Consider the following 22,317-nt stretch of genomic DNA (forward strand, 5'->3'; position numbering starts at 1 on the left):
ACAGTACAATGCATTAGAAACTAAGTACAGCATACAAGTGAACGTTGAAGCAACATTTGCAGCTGCTTGCAAACTATTTACTGGTCTTTCTGACCAAACAGGAAAATGTAGAGTACTGTACTTCTACCACAAAATATTCACCAATCCAGGATGCTATTATTGCAATGAAATCTCTACATGGTGCACATTTAAGTTTGTCAGCACAAGAGTCCCTTCTTCCACCAACTTTTGATTCACAGATTGTATCAACATAAAACATAATGGTCTATTCTCCCCGTGATGCAAATACGAACACCACTAAATTTTATTGGCAGGGAATGTATCTTGCTGGTTTTATGAGAAGTAAAGGTCTTTTGTCTTAAAACGTTATGACATAAAGAAAATTCGAATGTTTCATTATCCAACTCTTAGAAGTAGTTACCATATATTAATAAGTACAGGATATGGCAAGTTTATAAAGTAAACACATTGTGTAAGAAGTGATTAAATATCCTCTCCTCAGATGAGAAAGATAAATGATCTCAGAATAACAAATATTAAAATACTTTAATTATAATGCAAATAATAATAATAATAATGCCTTGGAGTTCTATGGTGCATTGTGTCCAAGGATCTCAAAATACTTTACAAATCTCAGCTAATTAAGTCTTCAGCATCCATGTGAATGTAGCTGTCCCCATTTCTCGAATGGGACAAATGAGGTAAAGAGGGGGTACTTTAAGTGACTTGTCCAAAGTCACACAGGCAGTCACTAGAAGAGCATGCAATAAAAACCAACAGTCCTGACTTCATCTGCTGCCCTACCCACTAGAAGATTCTCATTCCTGGTCAAGAAACAATTCACCTACAAACAATGTTAGAAATGTTTTACCGCAGAGGGAGTTTCCCCTTCTACCCTCCACACCTTCAGCAGAGAAGTGATCTGCCTTGGCTGAGGAGAGATCTCTATTCAAAGATCTTCACTCATACCTTTATCTCAGCCACAGGAGGGATAAAAAGGGTTCTCTCCTCCACAAAGGGCTGAGAGCATTACATCCACAATACTCCCAGCATCAGTTGCTCTACAGGATGAGAGAGAGAGAGACTGGGAATCAAATCCAGACTTCTTGCATAGATTACAAAGCAAATGGTTGATCTAACCTACAATTCTTGTCGTTAACAGAAATACAATATGATCTGGCTCTCCCCACCTCTTCTCTCTATTTCATGTGCTTGTTAAAAAGGATTAATGAAAATTGTGCTAGAACCATGCAGATTTATGCTAAAAAGAACTATAAGCTTTCCTTCATTACCTTTTCAGTTAATGTTTTGAAAGGCCTTATTAACGGATGTGTCTTCATATTTTCATCCAATGAAACACCATATTTCCATCCACTATTACTCTGAAAACATAAAATATACTTTAAACTTTTTTTTCTTATATGAATAATGTAAATGAACTATGTGACATACAGTACTGTATATCTACCTAAACAGCAGTTGTGCATCACACCTGGAAAATGTCTCTACCCAGGGATTCCCAAAACACTGTCCCTTCTATATTTTGCAGGCCTACCCGCTAAAACACAGACTTCAGATATTTTCCTTGTGTAATGGCTGGTTATTCTGACCATAAAGTGGTTTTTATTCTTGGTTATTGTTCTCTATTTATCTCTAAGACTTTTATAATGTATAGCTGTTTAAATTCTGCTTCCGTTTCTTACTGCTTTTTTTATATATAAGCAGATAACAATGAAAGAAATTTTGAGATAATTTCTTCAGATTTTTTACTGACTAAATATAAAATAGATTTTGATGCCCTCTTTTCCTCTTTACAAAGGGGCCCAGAAAAAAAGCTATTATCAAAGTTTGTGTGACTCTTATTCTCATTTATTAAAAAAGATAGAGCTGTATTCCTTTAGTGGAATGTTCAAATGAAACAACAGTAGTTTCATTCCTGCTACTTATTCTGCATTCTTCTAAGATCAACCTAGTGTCTTTTTATTTCAGAATCAAAAGTTAACTAGTCTTTAATTGGGTGATTTCATTTCATATGTGTTCATTATCCTGAGGCTATTTACTACCAGCACTATTGGGAATAACTGGCGGAGAACTAGTTGCAATTCTAATGGTTCAAAGGAAGTCAGAGGTGGGCAGAGTTAGATAAACAGAAACTGAAGAAAGTGTTAACAGAGATACTGTGAAGATTGGCAGGCCCAAAATATAACCCCATCCTACTTCCCTTAAATTATAGGGCATTATTTTTCAACTCTCCTGTGACAGAGAAAAAAAATCAATCCTAAAATAAAGTGTTAAACAACATAAAAACATTAAAATTTCAGCTAGGCTGTCAACCAACAAATACAGAATGCTGGACTACATAAGTGTAGGCGCCAAGCCACTTATTCCATCCCCTCTGCATGCAAGCATCATTCACTCAAACACTCAACATGAGTGCAGGCTTTTGTAAGCATCAATCCTCTCAAGAGTGGCAGGCATGTGAATCAGGACTAAATCTCTTAGTCTTTAAGGTGCCACCTGACTCCTTGTTGTTTTTGTGGATACAGACTACATGGCTACCCCCTGATACTGGACTAAGGTAGCAGACCTAAATTTCAGACTTACAAGATTTCTCACGGTCTTTAAACAGTTCGTAGTTTCCTATTTAAAAACCACTCTAAACTATAGCAGACATGGACCCACACCAGTTCTTTCTACTACTCACCTACTTTCTAAATGAGCAGAGCTATCTCAATTTTAATAACACTTTTACACCTAAAAATCCCTGTCATCCAAACTACAACCCCCCCACCTTTTTTTTATCCAGTAGCATTCAGTTGCAAGCCTCTGAACACAGATGCTATCCCTTTGCTAAACTGAATGATGCCACATAAGGCTGGCAACTCCATTCCATACAACAAATGGTGCAAGAGAAAGCTGTCTGAGAAGCAGACATGTTAGATCAGCTCCTTAGACAGATTCAGTGGGAAGTCTTTCCGCACCCCACCTTGCCCTCACCCAACATATCAGGAGATGGGAGAGATGTCTCAGTAAACAAGCTGCCACTCCACTCCTGAGGCACCAATGGGTGCAACACCTGCGGTTGGCTGATACAGAAGTCCCAGTCTGATGAACCAAAGGTGATATATCAGACCAGCACCACTTTTAGGCTGGAAAAGCAAGTTCCGTGAGCTTGGGAGGACTGGGAGAAGAGAGAATTAGTGAAGGGAAGGCATGACCTTCTGATTTCCCCCATGCTTGGGAGGACTGGGAGAAGAGAGAATTAGTGAAAGGAAGGCATGACCTGCTGATCTCCCCCATGCTGCGGGGCAACAAAGGGAGAGGACAGGGCAGAGAGTGTGGAGGAAAAGTTTTTGCATTTTAGTTCAAATTAGATGATTGTGTTTCTTTACCTGTTGTAGATGCAAGTGAGTTTCTAAGAGAGGTACAGAGTCTGTCAGTGAGAGTGGTTATTGTGATTGTGGCTGTTAAAGAAAGTTACAAGAAGGAAAACATATTTTCTTGCTTTTAAGGACTTTTTCCTCATGCAATCTTAACCACTATTTATTGTATTTAATGAAGTGTGTGTGTGTGTGCACACATGTGCATGTGGCCAGACTTGTTTAAAAGACTCTCGGTTTTTCCAATTTCTTTCGATGCCAGAATAAGAGGTTTGAAATTCATACCAGGAAACAAAGGGCTGAACTTGTTACTTATCTCCTATAATATTAACAAATTTAACATAATTTCATGGAAAATCCAGGAACGTGATTAAGCTTTATTTTTGCCCAAATGAACATTAAAAAGACAGTGGAATCTGAAATCCCAGATGACAGCTTCAGGAAAACTCTGAAAGGTATTTGCGAACATTTCATGCCACAATTGCAGCTCCCTGTAAATTCCACTCTTCCCAAGCACTGAAATAGACTACCAGCACAAAGATAGGGCACACATGGAGAACTGTGAGGGAATGAACACCTAAGAGACCTTTTTTACATATATCTAGAGAGGAAGAAGGGGCCTATCTAAGCTTTTTAAAACTATAAAGGAGATTGGGCTTCTCAGGTCCACTCTTCGACTTCAAAGCTATTGCAATAGAACCTATTTGACTTTAGAGTTTCCAGCCAACATAAAATAAATCTCAACATCAAAGCTAATTTCAACTGTGTGAGACTGGCATTTCTGTTTAAAGAACAATGCTTCACACCCCCCCACACACAATTTCCCCCCCCGGACACTGTTTTAAAAATGCAATTCTCAGATTAATGTAAAAAGTAACTTCCACCAAGCTCTGTAGACACTCCAGGAAAGTGCTGCTCTGGTATGATGCACACTTAATGAATGGGGCAAGCCTATCACTTTGACAAATTGGATAAATTTCCAGTATTCAAACCTCAATGCTCTTTAATTGTCCTTTTCTGACAATTGTCAGTTTTATAATAATCCTTACCTTGTCACAGGCCCATTTGTCATGAGAATGTTCAGCATACTTGCTAACAATATACTCCAATTTTTCAGGAAGAGTAAGGCTACAAACAAAGAGAGCACGGTCATTTAACCATATCTTACTCCAACCAGACATATAAATAAATGGCATAAGAGACACCAACAGTCAAAATGTTTCATCTCAAGAGGTAAACAAGTAATCATGCTTTTTAATTACATTTCCATTTACAAGGAATAACTCAAACCAAAACCAGTGTTATAGTGACATTACTGAGTTTCTTCAAATGCATGAACACTGGAGCATTTAAGAACTGTAGTAATAGGAAATACACCTGCTAAGCCATGTCCGAAAGATTTTTCTTTTATTCTTTGTGGTTCTTAGTACATGTACTACTCGGATGAATATTTTGATGTGTTCCCCGAGGAGGAAAAAAATGTTAATTTTTAATGACCCAATAATAATGTTCAGTTGCTGCATAAAAATGACTAGAAACGTATTTTTGAGAATGCAACAGTATTACTAGGAACACCATACTTCTCTATTAAATCATTATCTATATAAGTCAACTTATTTACTTTGACAGCTGAGACTTATAATTACACAGGACAAATTCACACACAGGGTGAAGATTTTGTCATAACCTGACATACACTAATGGCAACGTTGGCCTGTGAGATTTTAGCAGCCTTGAGCCATCTCAAGCATAGTTCACCCCTCTAAATCATGAGAGAAACAAAAGAGTGTTATCTAAGTATATAATCAGAGTATTTGGATTTGGCTTTCGTACTCAATGACTAGATTCATAAAGAGGACTTTGGCATTGTAACAGCTCACTCCCAGGTGCCCTGCTGCCGAGTGGAATTCATAGCCCTGAGTTAGGTGCCCAGGCTCTCCATCACTGTATGGAGAGAGTTAGGAACCTAAGAAGGAGATTTACAGAAGCCAGCAAGCTAAGCAGGGAGCTGCCTGAGCTAGCCAGGGGTAAAATGCAGAGGAAAGGGGAAGGGCCATAAAGGTGTTTAGGCATTTAACTCTCATTAATCTGAGGAAGCACAGTCCTTTCTTTTGAAAAATAACAAAGAGACAGACACCCCCTCTTCACTTGCAATTATAGCCAACAATCCAGTGGTTAAGACACTCACCTGGGATTTGGACAACCTGTTTTTCAACACCTGCCTCCTCCCGCCCCCCCCCTCCCCGGTCTGATTTGGAGCAAGGACTTGAACCCAGATCTTCACCCTCCTAGGATGGAGCCCTAACCACCAGTTATTGGGTATCCTAAGACCATATGAACGGCCATACTGGGTCAGACCAAAGGTCCATCTAGCCCAGTATCCAGTCTTCCGACAATGGCTAATGCCATGTACTTCAGAGGAATGAACAGAACAGGTAATCATCAAGTGATCCATTCCCTGTTGCCTATTTCCAGCTTCTGGCAAATAGAGGCTAGGGACACCATCCCTGCCCATCCTAGGGTAGGGCTCTCACAGTCTCACTTGTTGAAGCTGTTCCTCTTTGTTAATTAACCTGTCCTTAGGTCTGAGAACAAGAGAGAATGAAAAAAGTGAGAGACTGACTCTACAGCATGCTGGTTAGCACCCTTAGCTGGGATGTGAGAGAGTCAGGTTTAAGTCTCTACTCCAAGAAATATTTAACTCTTTAATAAAGTGGAACACTCTGAGATGAGCAATTAAGAGAGACCTGCTCCAGAATAGCCAATAGCCTGGGGGGTTGGGGACTCCCCTGGAATATGGGTAACCTTCACTAAAGTCCCTATTCCAAATCAGGCAGAGTGGGAATTCAAACCTGGCTCTCCCATATTCCAGGTGAGTGCCCTAACCACTGGGCTATAGTCAATCTCTCTCTCACACACACTTTAACCTAATGAATATTTAATTATTTATACAAAGTGGAACAGCATCAACAGGAGACACAGAGACGCAGCCCAGAGCAGGCTATAGGTAGTGGTTAGGGGACTCTCTTGGGATACCAGCAAACCTCAAAATTTTCATCCCCACCTATCTTTTGGGAAGGTTAGGCATGCTCAGAGCACACCTACCAGATCCGCCCCCACAACTGAGATGGGGGAGGAACACCTAGTTTTAAGAATCCTGCTGAAGCTGAGGTGTGAGCTAGGGGTCCAAGCAGGTTAATGCAAGTAGGTTTGGCAGTTTTGCACATGCCCACTGGCAGAAACCTAGGTGCCTAGGGAATGTAGGCACCTATGGGACTACTCAGCAGCTGAGCAATGGTTTTGAGAATGTCAGTGGCATTTAAATGTTGGACTTTGGTACCTAAAGAGGCAATTGGGCAGCTACATCCCTTTGTGAATCTAGCCCCTACTTCACAAGTTTATTGGGAGACTTATTTAGTGTTTACAGAGCACTTTTGGGCATGTAAAGTGCTATATACATTCTAAATATAAGTTGCAGAGGAAGCATATTTGATGCCTGACAGGAGGGAGCAAGGTTCCCCAAATTAGTTATGGAGGGCACTGGTATCATTTAAGAAATCATGTGCCAGTCAATTCTCTTCAACAAAAGGAAAAGAAAAGTATTGGCAATAAGTGGCACAACAGACATTTGAAAAACCTGTATGGTTACCATGACTCACTTGATTGTGTTGATAGGTTTGGGATCAAAGTTTCCCTCTGGATCCACTGAAGTCTGCTTTTTCAAAGTTACTCTAATTCTGGTGTCTAAATAATCTGGAGGCAAAGCCCCAGCTATAGCACTTAGACAAGGCAAGGCCATTCGGAAGAGCTCTGGATCATACTTCTGCAGGAGAGATAGGAACTGGTTGGAAAGTTCAATAGAAAAACATGCAAAATGTTAGTGAAAGCAAGACAGCCATATGGAGCAGAACTAGAAGATGCAGTCAAATAATGAAGAATATTTTAAAGTCAAGCGCACAGCAGAAACTCATGCCAGCATAAAGTTGTATGCTCCTACACAGAAACTGATGCATTGTTTAAGGCTCTCTTCAAACTAAATGTTGAATGTTACACAATCCTTTTACATGCACAAGCCTTAAATTGTCGATGGACCTGAAAGACCTACAAACAAATGTCAAATATTTTCAGAATGTGTCAGCCTGTTCAGGTAAAACTTGACTATCCACAAAAAATAGCTTTAACATGTATAGAACTTCCAAAATCTATAGGAAATGTGTAGTATTTTGTCGTCTCTTCTTCACTCTTCCTAAACACTGTTCTGCTTAAATCACATAGGTCAAAAGAAATAGACTTCTGCCATAGTAAAGGCACTTCATACATTTCCAAACTTGTACCAGCTGGAGCTGAATTAGCACAAATTAGAGAGAACTAGCACTTCACAATTCCCATATAAGAAACCTACCCTAAGCAAACTGATATGATACACATGTAGTGTCTTTTAGCTACCTATTCTAAGGCAGTGTGGCCTAGTACCTAGACCACTGGATTAGGACCCAGGAAATCTTGGTTCTATTCCCAGCTCTGGCCTGCTAGGTGACCCTGAGCAAATCACTTCACATCTCTGTGCCCCAGCTTCATCACCTATATAAGGGGGGTAATGACACTGACCTCCTTTGTAAAGTGCTCTGAGATCTACTGATGAAAAGCACTATGTAAGAGCTAGGTATTGTTAATAGTAATCTTTTGTTAGGACAGCCTGGGCATGGCCCCTACTTATAAGTTGGTCACCTTCCTGCCATTAGGGCATAGGCACCAAATGAGGATGGAATTTAGGTAAAACTTACATTTAGGAAAATTTAGGAACTTATAGGTAAACGTTCTGCAGTGGAAGGCCTTTCATTGTGTCGGTAATGAAAAACAGCGGTGCTATATAATGCTATAAACTTGAATGATTACTCCTGTTGACATTTGGATGCTAAAAAAAAAAGTGAAGGAAAAGCTTTTCTGAGATTCATGGAGAATTCTGACTGTCAATGTGACATGGTTGTATTGTAGATGGCACCTTGGGAAACCCAGGAGTTGAGGTGCTAAAAAGAGATTTTCCCATGCTTGCTCTGCCTGAAAGACTTGACTAATTCTATGTCATATACTGGAAAATAAATGGGAGCTAGGTCACAGTAAATTACATCATCAAAGTAGTTGGAGACCATCAACATTTAAAACCTACAAACGTCTATTTACTGAGAAGAATGAAGGAGGACACTGTACACTGGCAATTTTAGAGAAATTTCCCATATTTGCACTAAGAAAAGGAGTACCTGTGGCACCTTAGAGACTAACCAATTTATTTGAACATAAGCTTTCGTGAGCTACATACACACCATGCTACTTAATTAAAATGCTATTAGGGCTCCAAAGGGAGCCACAATAGGTTGGGTTTTCTTTTTTAGATTGCTGTGTGTTTTGGAAGCAGAAGTTTAAAAAGTGATCAAAACTCTGGTGAAAGTTGATTGTGTCCCTTTTAAGATAGTCTCTGAGCTGCTGATGGCTTTAAATCCAAAAGCAGGAAGCATCTGTGCAAATGCAAATTACCTAAATGATAAAGGAAGGAAAGAACTAGCAACACAAAGGAGCTGCAGATAAAGGACACACCTGGTCAGCAAATAAATTGTCTAAATAAAAGGCAAGCTTATGCTCAAATAAATTGGTTAGTCTCTAAGGTGCCACAAGTACTCCTTTTCCTTTTGCGAATACAGACTAACACGGCTGTTACTCTGAAACCTGTCATATTTGCACTGCTGCTAATGACAGTATTGGTGTGTGGGGGGGGGCTCTACCATAGATTAGATGACATGGTGATACAAACATTGGTGCCCAGACTTATTTGGAACAAGGTTAAGATGACATAATGATGAAGATGTTGGCAGTTGGTCTACATTAGGCTCTCCTGCCATTGCTACCATTGGTGGAGCTGCACTGGTGGTAGTGCAATGGTGGGAAATATCACTAAAATCAATAGTGTAAATAAGCTGAGTGAATAATTGGAAGACACTTTAATCCTAGAATCCGCTGGGTTACCAACTTTTAGCTATCTCCACTGGAACACTGAGACATATCAGGATATCTCAGCACTACCACAGAACAAGACTGTACTGCAGGAACTCATCTGCAGTGTACAGGTAGCCTGATTACTTTGGTTTCCAATTTGTCAAAATCAATAGTGTAAATAAGCTGAGTGAATAATTGGAAGACACTTTAATCCTAGAATCCGCTGGGTTACCAACTTTTAGCTATCTCCACTGGAACACTGAGACATTTCAGGATATCTCAGCACTACCACAGAACAAGACTGTACTGCAGGAACTCATCTGCAGAGTACAGGTAGCCTGATTACTTTGGTTTCCAATTTGTCAAACTTTGTGGTCAATCGCAAAACCTGGATTACTATGAGTCCAATATTATGCCCTCATTGTGAGTGGTCCTCTTCATATCAGGGAGATACCATTTCTCATTCTACCCTAATCATAGATGGAAGAGGTTGAGTGCCAAAGCCTTGAGCCCATGCTTTGAAAATGCAATGCAGAAAAATGTTTGCCTTCTAGAATGGGGCTTTTTGGGAGCTGAGTCATGCAGGGTCCAGCAAAACTACAGAAACACATTTTTTTTGTCTGGAAACATAGGAATAACAATACAGTTTTACCATGGGTTTAGTTGTTTATGTCAGTGCTTTATGCAGATTCTATTACCTCCTGTTAAATCATACACACATTATGACTTCTGCATCCTGATATGTAAACTTGTGAGCCCTCCTATATGCAATGGACTCTGTCCCCCCTTCACAATAATACGCCTTTCTATACTATATAAATGACAACACCATGTATGCATCTTCCAGAGGTAGCTTTATTGTAAAATCTCAATAAAAATATTTGTAAATGTTTATGATAAAAAAAAATAATAATAGGAGGAGGAAGAGTTTGTGATGGAGAGAAATTTACTTAAATGCAGGGTTATTGCTATACTAAGCTAAAATGTCCCTAGGCCTATGTTTGTCTGAATAGAGCCCTTGGTGATTAAGCATTCATTTTAGAGGCTGGGTGATCAAGCATTCAATCGCATATTAATCTGGTTGAAAGCAGTCATTGTCAATATCTACTGTATTAAGTGAAAGCAGAGTTAAAACAAACACTTTTTGTAGTTCGCACCACCATTATAATTATGCTATCATGGCTATTACAATCTTTGATGTGATTGACTATCGTTACCTTATGAGAAAGGGAATCAAAAATTCCCCAGAAAAGTTTCTCAGTTAAATGTAACTCTTCTTCTGCTGCAATTCCGTAACTCCCCAATCCAGAAGGTAGGCAGTAATATTTCCATAATTGCTCATAATGATTTGTTAGAAGCTGTATAGATCAAAAGAAAATACAATTATGTAAAATCTGTCAATATTTCTTATGAATACTAGAACAAATTGGTTAGTGAGGAATTGAACCACTGCCATCTGCTAGAAAGAATGAGAACTACTTAAGTGTGCGGTACACACACTTTACTGCTCGAATCTAATGGCAATTCACCTTTTTGCTAGAGCAGCTGGGGCCTGTTCTTTTGAAGCAGGAGTATCTGAGGTCTATTCTGGCAGTTGCTGTAAAGTTCTGAATAGCTATGGTGAGCAACAAGGTGACAAATAGTTCCTAGATTTGTTACAGTGTGTGCAAATTGCCCAAATAATAAAATATAAAGGGGGTTAATTAAATAAAATTTCAGAGGGAAAATAAAGGAACTGTATGAGGGTGGATTTTGGCAAAGGGGTCTTCTTTTTCATCTAAATACAAAGGGATCTTACTTCTGGTTATTTAGATAAGTTCAACAACTGCAAGCAAAACACATTTGGTAGTCTCAATTTAATTCAAAGAACACATCAGAAAACTTTGCAAAACTGGCCACGATGTATAATTTTCCATGACTAGGCACTTCTGATCAGCTTTGCAACAGTCCATGGAATAGCAATTGCACTGAAAGTATGTAATACACTGTCTGTTAGGCTAGCATGCATGATTAGTACTGCCCTCTACGGGAACGGCTATATCAGAACCTGATCTAAAGCACTTATTAGTAGGGCTGCTCAAAACCCAGAAGTTCCATTGCATGGGAAATTCTGAAATTAAAAAAAAAATTAAAAATACTACATGTCTGAACAAAACCTTAAAAATTTCAAACGTTTCTACAAAGTGGGAATTCTGAAATTTCATTTACAAAAAAAAAAAAATCAAAACAATGGTTCATTCTGATTTTTCTAAACAAACTGATGAAGCTCCCTGAGCCGCTTGGAAACCCTGCAGCCTTGCTTCTAGGCTCCCTGGTTCCCAACAGAAGATTTGACAAAATTGACATGTTCCCTTGGTGCATGTCAATTTCATTCAATTGGCATTTTCTGATTTTTACTTACTAGTTCTACTTACTAGCTTTGTGATTGTTTCACTCTCTAGTGGTAGGGAGAGAAAGGAGATTATTAAGGCCTGCAATTGTAGGTAGCTCAAAAATGCTCCTTCAAGTCAAATAATTTTTTCTACAGCACTACATTGTGAGTCCTATTCTCTATATCACATGCACACACTTTAACCAACAAACACATTGTTGGTGTATGTATTCTATGCAGACTCATAAAAAATTATGGAGGGGAAGTAATGCCTAGATTTAAACTACTACTTTCAAATATCACACTTACAAGAGCAATGGAAAATGTGACGGTTTATTGAGCAAAGTCACACAACCAACATATACTGTACTGTTCTCACAAGGGAAACATTTGACAATGTACTTGTCTGTTATATTTAATACAATTTTATCATAATACAAATAATTTCACAGCGGTTAGGATTCTTTTAATGTTGTTACCACCCTTCCCAAAAAACCCAAAACCCATGGTGATGACAGGTTATTCTGGAGTACATTTTCCGTTGAATACACATGTAATAATTAGACCAATATTTACCTTGAGTGGCATTTTACAGTATTCATTAAGTAAGGGCACATCAAAAACTAGCCGTCGTAATAGCTGCTGTAGCATAGAGGGACGTAAATGGCTGTAATTTAAAAAGAAATTAATCATTTAATAACATACATATATTTCAAAGAAATTACTGTACCAACTGGAATTCAAGTTACTCAATGCAGGTGGTCAGTAAAACAGGGGATCTCACTGTGCTTGGTCCATGCATGGGAGAATATAATGTGGAAAGATATACTACTTCCTCCCTCCCTCTCTTATGCACTATGTAGGGTCTGGCCATAATCTAGCACGAAAGACAGAGCTGGATTTTTCAGAGTACTTCAAGGGGGGTGCAACTGGTTACAGTGGAAAAGCTAAACTAAATGAATAGAAGAGTGAGGTATGAGACTACAGAGATATGAAATAGTTTTCCAGTGAAAGTGGTGGAAGCCATTCTGCTCCGGGGAATGTGTTATAATTATCGGAAACAAACGTAAACTGGAAGGGAGATTGCCTAAATGATCTAACATATCTTTTTCATCTTGAATTTCAATGGACCAAATCTTAGAAATCAATTCACAGCCTGAGGAAACAGGCTATTAGCTCAGGAAAATGTACCTTAAAAATCACAGGGATGAGGAGCAAACTTCATAGCCCCTACATTTAAGTACATAGTGCACAGATAAGCTTCTACTAATGGTCCTGGGGAAAAGAAATGTGGCCTGCTGATTCTCACCCCTCCTCAGAGTTTTAGCTTTGTGGATCCATGTACAGCATGAATCAAGTGCTATTGCCAAACTATGCATGTAACTCCCCCTTCCATGTTCCAATATGGAGATCAAAGCTGGTTAAAAAAATAGGAAAATTGTTAATGGAAAAGGTGGTATAATTTCCCGTCCCCTCATCATTTTTAGTGATATTTTGAAATATCACAAATTTTCCCACTAGTTCTAGTGGTGAGTGAGGAGTAGGCTCTGTGTTGTATAGGGTTAGCAAAGTTCCTCATGTGGGATCCCAGTTTTCTGCCTCTCGTCTCTTGATATGGAAATGTGACATTTCCACTGCATTTGAGACCGTAAGCGGCAGTGGTTCTGAAAATATACCATTCTTGAGATCTCCACTGGCACTATATTTTCCAAATATTAGAACCATTGACTTTAATTTTTGCTAGTAAGGTCAGATTCTGAGATTGGGAGATATATGTTTGCTGTCATGTAGTACAACCACCTTAAAAATACAAGAGAAAAAGTGAGTGGATTTAATATTGACAAATGTACTTTAATTGAATCAAGGCAATTTTTATATTGTACTAGACAAAGCCTGAATATACACAATTCAAGCTAGTTTGAGAAGCTTCATCCACAATCAAATGAGCAGGAAGCCCTAGCTGTGTCCAAAGACCAAGGTTTGGGGACCTAGAGGAACAATGCAGAAATTACTTCTGAATCAAACTTAGATTTCATATTTGAGCCCAGGAAGCTCTAGGAATAAATGGGAATAACCAAGGCTACACAGCCAATATTTTTTTTTAAAAAATCACGTCTGATTAGAATTATGAAGGTATTTCTGCTAAATAATGGTTTGGTTTAAAACAAAATAATAATAAAAAAGTTAAGTTATTCTGTACAACCCTGTGGTTTGTAGCAAAGCCAAATCATGTGTGCAGCATGATTCAAAAGTATAAAACCAACTGCTTAATCTTTTCTTTCTTAAAAATATTTTTATCTTACTTTCAGATAATTTACTGCATTTCACAATAAACTACATTCCCATTCTATATGATACAAAGAGAAGAAAATTACTGTATTACAATGTATATGCTCAGTTCAATACCTAGTACAAAAGAAATCAATTTACAGACGTGTATCATACTCACTGGCATATAGCAAGCAAGCATTCTTCAATAGTATCTCTTTGTGCTTTTGTAAGGGACCGTCCCTTGGATAGTCTATATATTGTGTGAAGTGCTGAATCAATCAGAGAGGCATAATGCTCCGTTCCGGAAAAGAGGGGAGCACATCTTGTTAGTAACGGAAGCACAGATGAGCAAATATATCTATTTAGTGCAAGAGCTGCCTCTGTGGTGCTCAGGGATACCTGTATAAAAGTAGCATATAATTGTCAATCCCATCTGGAATTACATATTGTAAAGTAAGAATGCTCTAAAATAAACACCATGATATATTTCCAAAAGTGTCTAGATACCAATTGTGTTTAAATTGTGAATTTATCAGTTTAGTATGTTGGGCAATTTTAATGCCTAAAATATTCTTCAAGTGTATTACTGTCTGTCAGTTTGAGAAAACTCCATCTTAGAGTGTTTACGAAATACTAAAAATCAGGGAAAAGAAATAGGGCTCATCACTGAAACAGCCTCCGAACAGGCACACATTTATGCTGGAGAACAGTGTTAATGTCTGCCTGTACTCTGGCCAGTGGTGGCTCCCTGCAAGGTAACACCTGTCAGAAGCACAGATAATCTGTGGGGGTTGGCCATTGCACTATCAGGAGGATTGTGTGCAGTTCACATCCACTAAGCCCTGGACCGAACCTAAGAACAATCCTCTATAGTTCTTGTTGTGGAGAGTTTGCAGTGTAGCTTTTAATGCACTGATTTTGGGGCATTAAAATGTTACCTTTCACTCCCCATGGTGTTTTAGGGTTTTCTAAAGGTTGTCAATGATAGAATTTAGACCCAAAAGTATAGCTTTTAACCTTAACTTTACTTGAATGTAATATTAGGTAAGACAGTGACACTAACAAAAACAAAATAAAGGCACTCCATACTTGACCTGCTGAGGTCATAAATGGCAGTCCAAAGTATGTAACATGATACATGTAGCCTCAGATCTAACACCAGGTCTACACTACCCCTTATGCTGGCAAAATTTATGTTTCTCAGGGATGTGAAAAAACACCCCCTGAGCTACATTAATTTTGCTGGCATAAGAACTTGTGTGCACAGAGCCAAGTCGGTTAGAGACACTCTCCCACTGACATAGCTACCGCCGCTCGTTGGAGATGGTTTAATTATGTCATCAGCACAGTGCGGCTACACAAGTGAACTTACAGCGGTGCAGCTGCATTCATACAGCTGTGCAGCTGTATGCTTGCTAGTGTAGACATGGCCTTAGATACTACATTTATCCTAGACACCACGGACACCTTTAGATTAGATTAAATTACATAGATCAAGAGTACTCAAGACAGAAATTTAGGACTGACATTCAGTTTCTTTCCTCCTTATGTTTTAGCTCATACTGCAATTTTAAGCATGACTTAAAAAGTAGTTTACATGTATATAACTTTAATTATATATATACACACACACACACACACACTATACTACATATCAATGTAGTTTATTACAAAGAAATGCATATGCACTTATACTCTATTTAAACACGTATATAGATTACTTTGAACTTCTTTAGAAAGGAAAGACTTTTGTCTATAAATATAGATTTTAATAAATTCCCTGAAAGTGAACTAGCTCAGTGGTTTGAGCATTGGCCTGCTAAACCCAGGGTTGTGAACTCAAACCTTGAGGGGACATTTAGGGATCTGGGGCAAAAAATGTGGATTGGTCCTGCTTTGAGCAGGGGGTTGGACTAGATGACCTCCTGAGGTCCCTTCCAACCCTGATATTCTATGGTTCTATGATTCTATGAACTGTTAATTTGGGATATGCTGTATGTATATATGGAATTACACAAAGGTGCCTAGGACTGTAATGGGGCCAAAAGAATTTGAATCTTTTATGAAATTGCAAAATATTTTTCCTACCCTGTGCTCACCAAAAGAATGCAATTCAAAGAAAAATATGAATAGCCGTTTCTGCTGATTAGCACACACCCTATGGCAAGCTGCTGGATTTCAGTTGCAGCATAACTTCCACTCCACTACTGATATGAGTCAGTGCATTGCTGGAAAATTCTTATCAGCCTTCAAGGCTTTTGTAGTCTTAGGCTGGAAAGAAAACTTTTAAAACTAAAACCATATGGTATTAAGAAATGTGTCCCGAGTTAAAAAAAGCTTTAACTTTTAAGACTATAATTGTTTTTCTGAAAAGCTAAATGCAACATATGGTACAGGTGCATGTATGAACCAAAGCTTTCCTGTTAGTTGAATTTTACCTTTCTAAATCCATCCACAAATGGAAAAATATGCATTTCAGTCCAACACAATAGCTACCATTATCTGAATATTAAAAATGTTAAGATGATGGGCCTTGAGTATTTTTACTTTGTTTTTCTTACCTCTTTTTGATACTGGTTACATTCTGACTTACTGATATGGAGCCTCAGTTACAGGGCAATCCTTCAGCCCTCACTTGATCCTTACTCAAATGAACAGTCCTATTGAAGTCAAGAGGTCTACTCATGTAAGGATTATTTATATGAGTAAAAGCTAGCAAAATAAGGCCCCTAATTATACAAGCAGGAAATTCTTGTAATTGTCATTAATTACCCAACAAGAGTCAGCTATCCAGGCATTGTTATTAACGTATGAGACAGAACTACATCAGAAATTTAACAATATCAAGAGCTCTGCTATTTTAATTATTGTAATACTATCATTACTTGTAGTTATACACTTGGATTTACTATCAAACTCTACACACTGTTTCAATTACACATATGTATTAACAGAAACTACCAAGATTTTGAAGTTTTTCAGCTAGTTCTTGAACCCATACTTTTCCCTCTATGCTCCAGTTAGCTCATTACTTTATTCAATTATACCAATACGTTAAATAAGTGTTTTCAGTTTTAGAATTTTTAAATCATTCACTAATATTTTTCTTTTATACCACACTCACATTTCTGGAGGTTTGAATTATTATTTAAAAAAATTGTAAAGTGTAAAATCCTGACCCCAACTACTACTGAAGTTGGGAGTTTTGCCATTGACTTCAATGGGCCTAGGATTTCACCCCAGGTATGTATTTGTATTGCAAGAAAAATATTGCCTTATGCTTTTACTCTTGCTGGAAAGACTAATAATGGTAAGGAGAAAGCAGAGAGAATTTTTACATTTATGTTTCAAGGGTGGGAGAATTCTTATAATCAGTTTAACCCTTAGTATAGCCATAACAAAAACTATTTAATGCATTATAAACTAGTAGATATATAAATACAGATCTAGACTCACTCTCTCTCTCTCTCTGAGTAGGCCATGTCCTGATAGTCTTAATTAGTTTTTACTATTCTTAATCAGTCTTTATTAGACTAACTGGGTGAACTGTAAGAAAAATTATCCATGAACATAATGGCAATTCTGGGCTTTTATGTGCATCTTACCATTCTCTTCCCTCCACAGTTATAGTTGCTTATAGGGATAGAGAAATAAATCTTTACATTATGTTCATTATGCATGTTAACAAATTAATGATCTACAGATTGAGTATTGCATTATCTCATTCAGTTCCTCAGATCATATCAACTCTAAAAGACAGTCTCAGTGAAAGAATAGTAATGACACCAATGGAAATTAATTGTGTCAGTGACAGTGTTTCATATTCTCAACAACATATTGTTCTTAACAACAGTTGAAAACAATGTTAAGGGTCTGATTTCAACACAGATATTTAGAAATACTGAGTTAAATCACTACATTCTAATCTTACAGTCTCACCCTATGATCTACTCCATTTGTTGGACCTGATTCTCAGCTGCCTTGAAGTTGTGTACCACAGGTATAATTTGCTACCAAATCATAACTCTCCACTCACACTAGTCGTAATTGTTACATCTATTTTACACTCATTTTGTATTGATGTAAATGACCAAGTTAGTTATAAGACAGTGGAGAATGAGGCTCTTAATGTGTGGCAGTACATAATGTGTCAGAAAGATGACTATTAGATATGGGTATTATGACTTCTATGCACAAAGAAGAACTATATACAATAGTTTAAATTACTTTTATTTTAGATTAAGTATCACTTTTTGGCCTTTTGGCAAAGATCATGTGTATTTAGATTAAGCAAAGTAACAAAAAACAAAGAATAAAAAAGCATCATCTCCATGGAAAATATAATCTCTTCTATGATCGTCCAAACTGAAAACAAATAGATGCCTGTTTCTGTAGAGAAAAGAGTTCTTATTAACGTAAAGATCAGAGACTGATCTTTTGAGAGAATCAAAGGAATTGGATTCATAGTATTCCTGGACTGAATGGTAACAGGAAGTACCAGAAAGCTCATGAGAATGTTTCTCATCATAATATGTCCAGGCCCAATTGAAAACCTAAGAAATTTGGATAGTTTGAATAAGATTAATTGTGATGGTGGTTGGTGACCAGATTATGAAACTGAAAAACTGAGGCATCTAATATGACTGACGCACAAAGGACACTTTGGTGAAGTTGAAGAAGATTTGCACAGGAGAATTTGGCAGCTAAGTAAAGAAAGGCTGACCAATCCTCTGTTTTGTAACCTCAGTCAATCATCACTGCTCCTTCTTCTTCATCAGTGTAGATTTAACATTCTGTGCAGTGAATTTGACTCTTATGCAGAGTGCCTCCAGCACCTGCATAAGGAGTTAAAGTAATTCTGGGAACCTGAGAAAAAACATGAGCCTTTCTCTAGTTTTTCATAGAAAACAGATTTCTTGCCCCTCCCCTGTCCCGAACTAACATGTCCTTAAAGGAAAAAGGATAAATTATTTTCTCAGATATGTGAGCAGAGTTCCCATGCATCTGAAGGTGGTCTGGCCCAGTTTGCCACATTTTTCATATTCTTTAAGTTCCTAATCCCTTCAGATCCTATTATATGAATTTTCAGTATTGTGGATGCTGTCCGAGAGCTTTCTAAATGAAACAATTAAGCATATTCATACTAACTGCAATTTATTTTTTAACATATTCTTGTACTGAAATTTCTGGCGTTTTTGTTACCTTATAAGCTCTTTATACTATATTTCTTTGGGGCTTTTTCCTCCCCTAATGCTAGTTCTGAACATTTTTGATCAAACATATGTACTGTATGTTTATAAATCTGTAATTGCATTATTATTGCTTGCTGATATTAGTGAACATTGTGAGAAGGCTTATTTATTACTTTTCCTTTTTATGCAATACTAACTAAAAAGTTATGTTTTGTAACTCTGATGTAGCCAGTATCCTTAACCAATGTTCCTAGTTCTCACTAACAAAATACTTACTGTATCCAGAGAGGCAGATGCTCTTAAGTCTTGTAAAAATCCAACCTCCAGTAGGTGGAGGAGGAAGCTTTGGTCCTTAATACCATAGACACGGTCCAAAAACAGCACCATGGGTGCTTTATGGTCAGGACAGAAACTTGCAGACATGTCTGGCTCGTTGACTGTACCATCTAAAAAAATTTTTAAATATTTAATTTCTATTTCACACAAAAAATGCAGCTCAGCTCAAAATCTCCTAACAACTTTTTTTTTTCAAATCTTCTAAAAAATTCTAATGTATAATAGAAGACAATAAAATTATAGGATGAAATTCATCAGTGAACTAGGCAGCTGCAACACCAGTAAGTTCGATGGCCTAGCATGCATACTTGTGTCCACAGTAAAATTGCCTTGTCTCTTGTTCTAAGCAATCAACATGTATAAAGCAATTTTCTTAACAATAAAGAACTATTATGGAGAAAGAGATAGAGACAGTTAGACACTGCAGAAAGATTGGTTAGAAATTGTAAAAGGCAATCAGAATATGTTTGTAAAGTCACAGTCCCAGTGTAAGACATATAAAGGCATTCTTGCTGTTTTTTATAGGCCCCTTTTACCTCCTGTGTGGGAGGGCATGGCGATTATTTGGCATTGATTAAGGAAAGGATGACAACCTGCACTGTACAATTTGTTGATAGGTGCTCCCAGATATTTTCTATGAATTAATGAAATAATTGCTTCTTGTCTTTCTTCTGGCATGGCCAGACAATGTAGCCAAGGGCTCCCCTAGTGCTTGTGGGCACAACTCCACTGATTTAGGTGAAGATGCACTCACACCAGGGTTTAATTTAGCCCAAAGTCCATAGAAACTATAGCAACAAAAAAACTTCTGTATATCTATTTAAACACTTTTGAAAAGTCTGCACAATGATAAATTGAAGTTACCTTTGTTAACTGTTGATAGCTTTAGTGGTATACTTATAATCCCAACCAAATCTTCTGTTGGCACAAGAGAACGAAGAATTGACCTGATTCGAATAGCTTCTCCTTTCCCAGTTTGGATAAGCTGTTGAAACACAATCATACATATAAAAGAAGACATTTAATTAATTGAAGGGACATCAGAAAAACATTGACAAAACCTAATTGATTGAAATATTAATGCTAAGGGTTTTGTTTGCTTTGTAAATCACTGCAAATCCCCCCCCCACAAAAAAACACAGAGTATATAAAAGGGAGGTTCCAGTTTTCAATCATTCCACCCTTCTTGCCCGTCCCAATTTAAATGGGATGTAACAGATTTCTGAAAACACACTTAGGCTATGACTACACTGAAATCACAGGGTTCAGGTAGACATACCAAAGCTAACTTTTATCTCACTAACTTGGGTACCAGAGCAACAAATCTAGACCTTTAATCATTTTTGTTACTCTTCTCTGGACTTTCTCCAATTTGTCCACATCCTTCCTGAAATGTGGTGCCCAGAACTGGACACAATACTCCAGTTGAAGCCTAATCAACACAGAGTAGAGTGGAAGAATTACTTTTCAAATCTTGTTTAGAACACTCCTGCTTATATATCCCAGAATGCTGTTTCTTTTTTTGCAACACTGTTATGCTGTCCACTCATATTTCGCTTGTGATCCACTATGACCCCCCAGATCCCTTTCCACAGTACTCCTTCCTCGGTAGTCATTTCCCATTTTGTATGTGTGCAACTGATTCGGTGCATAATTACTATAAACTTCCAATGATAGTGCCCACTTGCCCTATGTGCCTGTGAAAATCTTCCCCAGAACGTTTATTTATGTGAACTTATTTTGTGTTTAGGTTAGATATTTAGACTATTCAAAACACCCAAACTGATTTTCCTCAGATTTTTCAAAACAGTTATCTTTGGTCTAAGATCACACAGGGGAAGTTATATGTTCTAAGAAATGGCTGAGAAAGTTATGAGCAAATGAAAAAGAAGAATTAAAAAAATAAATCTGAACTTATTTATGGCACTTTCTATGGCAAAACTTACAATGTAATATACGTTCATTTACAAATATACCATCTTTTCCCCACCATAGAGATGATTCCTTTCCAGCATCAATATCAGTACAGTTTTGCAAATTATTTATTGCTGTGTGATGAATTAAATACAGACAAGCTAATCTTTATGTGAGTAGCCACATAATCATCGGTTTACATTAGCAGCTCCTGCAAGGTATGCTACAGGACAATAAAACTAATGTGGTAAAATCAACTAGCTAGTGGGCAGTTCACTTGTCAGTAGCTTGCAAAGTTTGTTTTTATCAAAGAATAATTAACTCTATTCCTTAAGAGTGGAAGTTACGGGTTTTTTAATTTCTCCTACATTCTATTTTTATCCTGAAGACTCACATTTTATTTTCAACTCTTTATAGTTACATTTAATCAAATCATTAGAGATCAAGAAGAATGGTCAGAGCATCTATGATTTCTTTCCTATCCTACTTATAAGGCATCAGCATCACCAACTGACGTACCATATTTGAGGAGGCAGTGCTGCCTAGTGGATAGGGCACTGCACTATAAGACCTGTAAAGTGAAATCCTAATCTCTCTGAAGTCAACGGCAAAACTCCCATTGACTTCAATGGAACCTGGATTTTGGTCCTGGGTTCTATTTCACAACTCTGATACTGACATGCTGACTGAACTTGGATGAATCACTTCACCTCTGTGTTTCTCTATGCCCTCTTCCACCACTTGTCTCTTACCTAATTAAATATTTCAGGGCAGCAACTACCTCTCAGCTTTGTGCCCCAGTCTTAGTCGGGATCTCTACACATTGTTGTCATACAGATATAATAATAAAGGTCCTTGGGTTCCA

At 37.7% G+C, this 22,317-nt stretch overlaps 1 protein-coding gene across 1 annotated transcript in view; it reads right to left on the reverse strand.

Moving 5' to 3' along the window:
- The window catches only part of RYR3 (ryanodine receptor 3), a 577,606-nt gene that overhangs the window by 208,140 nt on the left and 347,149 nt on the right, over positions 1 to 22,317 (reverse strand). The window contains exons 48-55 of the mRNA XM_074955741.1: positions 20,403 to 20,523; positions 19,479 to 19,648; positions 14,189 to 14,409; positions 12,316 to 12,406; positions 10,586 to 10,726; positions 7,040 to 7,203; positions 4,430 to 4,508; positions 1,293 to 1,382 (exon numbers count right to left, since the gene is read on the reverse strand). Coding sequence (XP_074811842.1) covers positions 1,293 to 1,382; positions 4,430 to 4,508; positions 7,040 to 7,203; positions 10,586 to 10,726; positions 12,316 to 12,406; positions 14,189 to 14,409; positions 19,479 to 19,648; positions 20,403 to 20,523 — 1,077 coding nt within the window. The remainder of the gene's footprint in view (positions 1 to 1,292; positions 1,383 to 4,429; positions 4,509 to 7,039; positions 7,204 to 10,585; positions 10,727 to 12,315; positions 12,407 to 14,188; positions 14,410 to 19,478; positions 19,649 to 20,402; positions 20,524 to 22,317) is intronic.

The sequence above is a fragment of the Natator depressus genome, chromosome 6, assembly GCF_965152275.1.
Source record: "Natator depressus isolate rNatDep1 chromosome 6, rNatDep2.hap1, whole genome shotgun sequence".
Classification (NCBI taxonomy): domain Eukaryota; kingdom Metazoa; phylum Chordata; order Testudines; family Cheloniidae; genus Natator; species Natator depressus.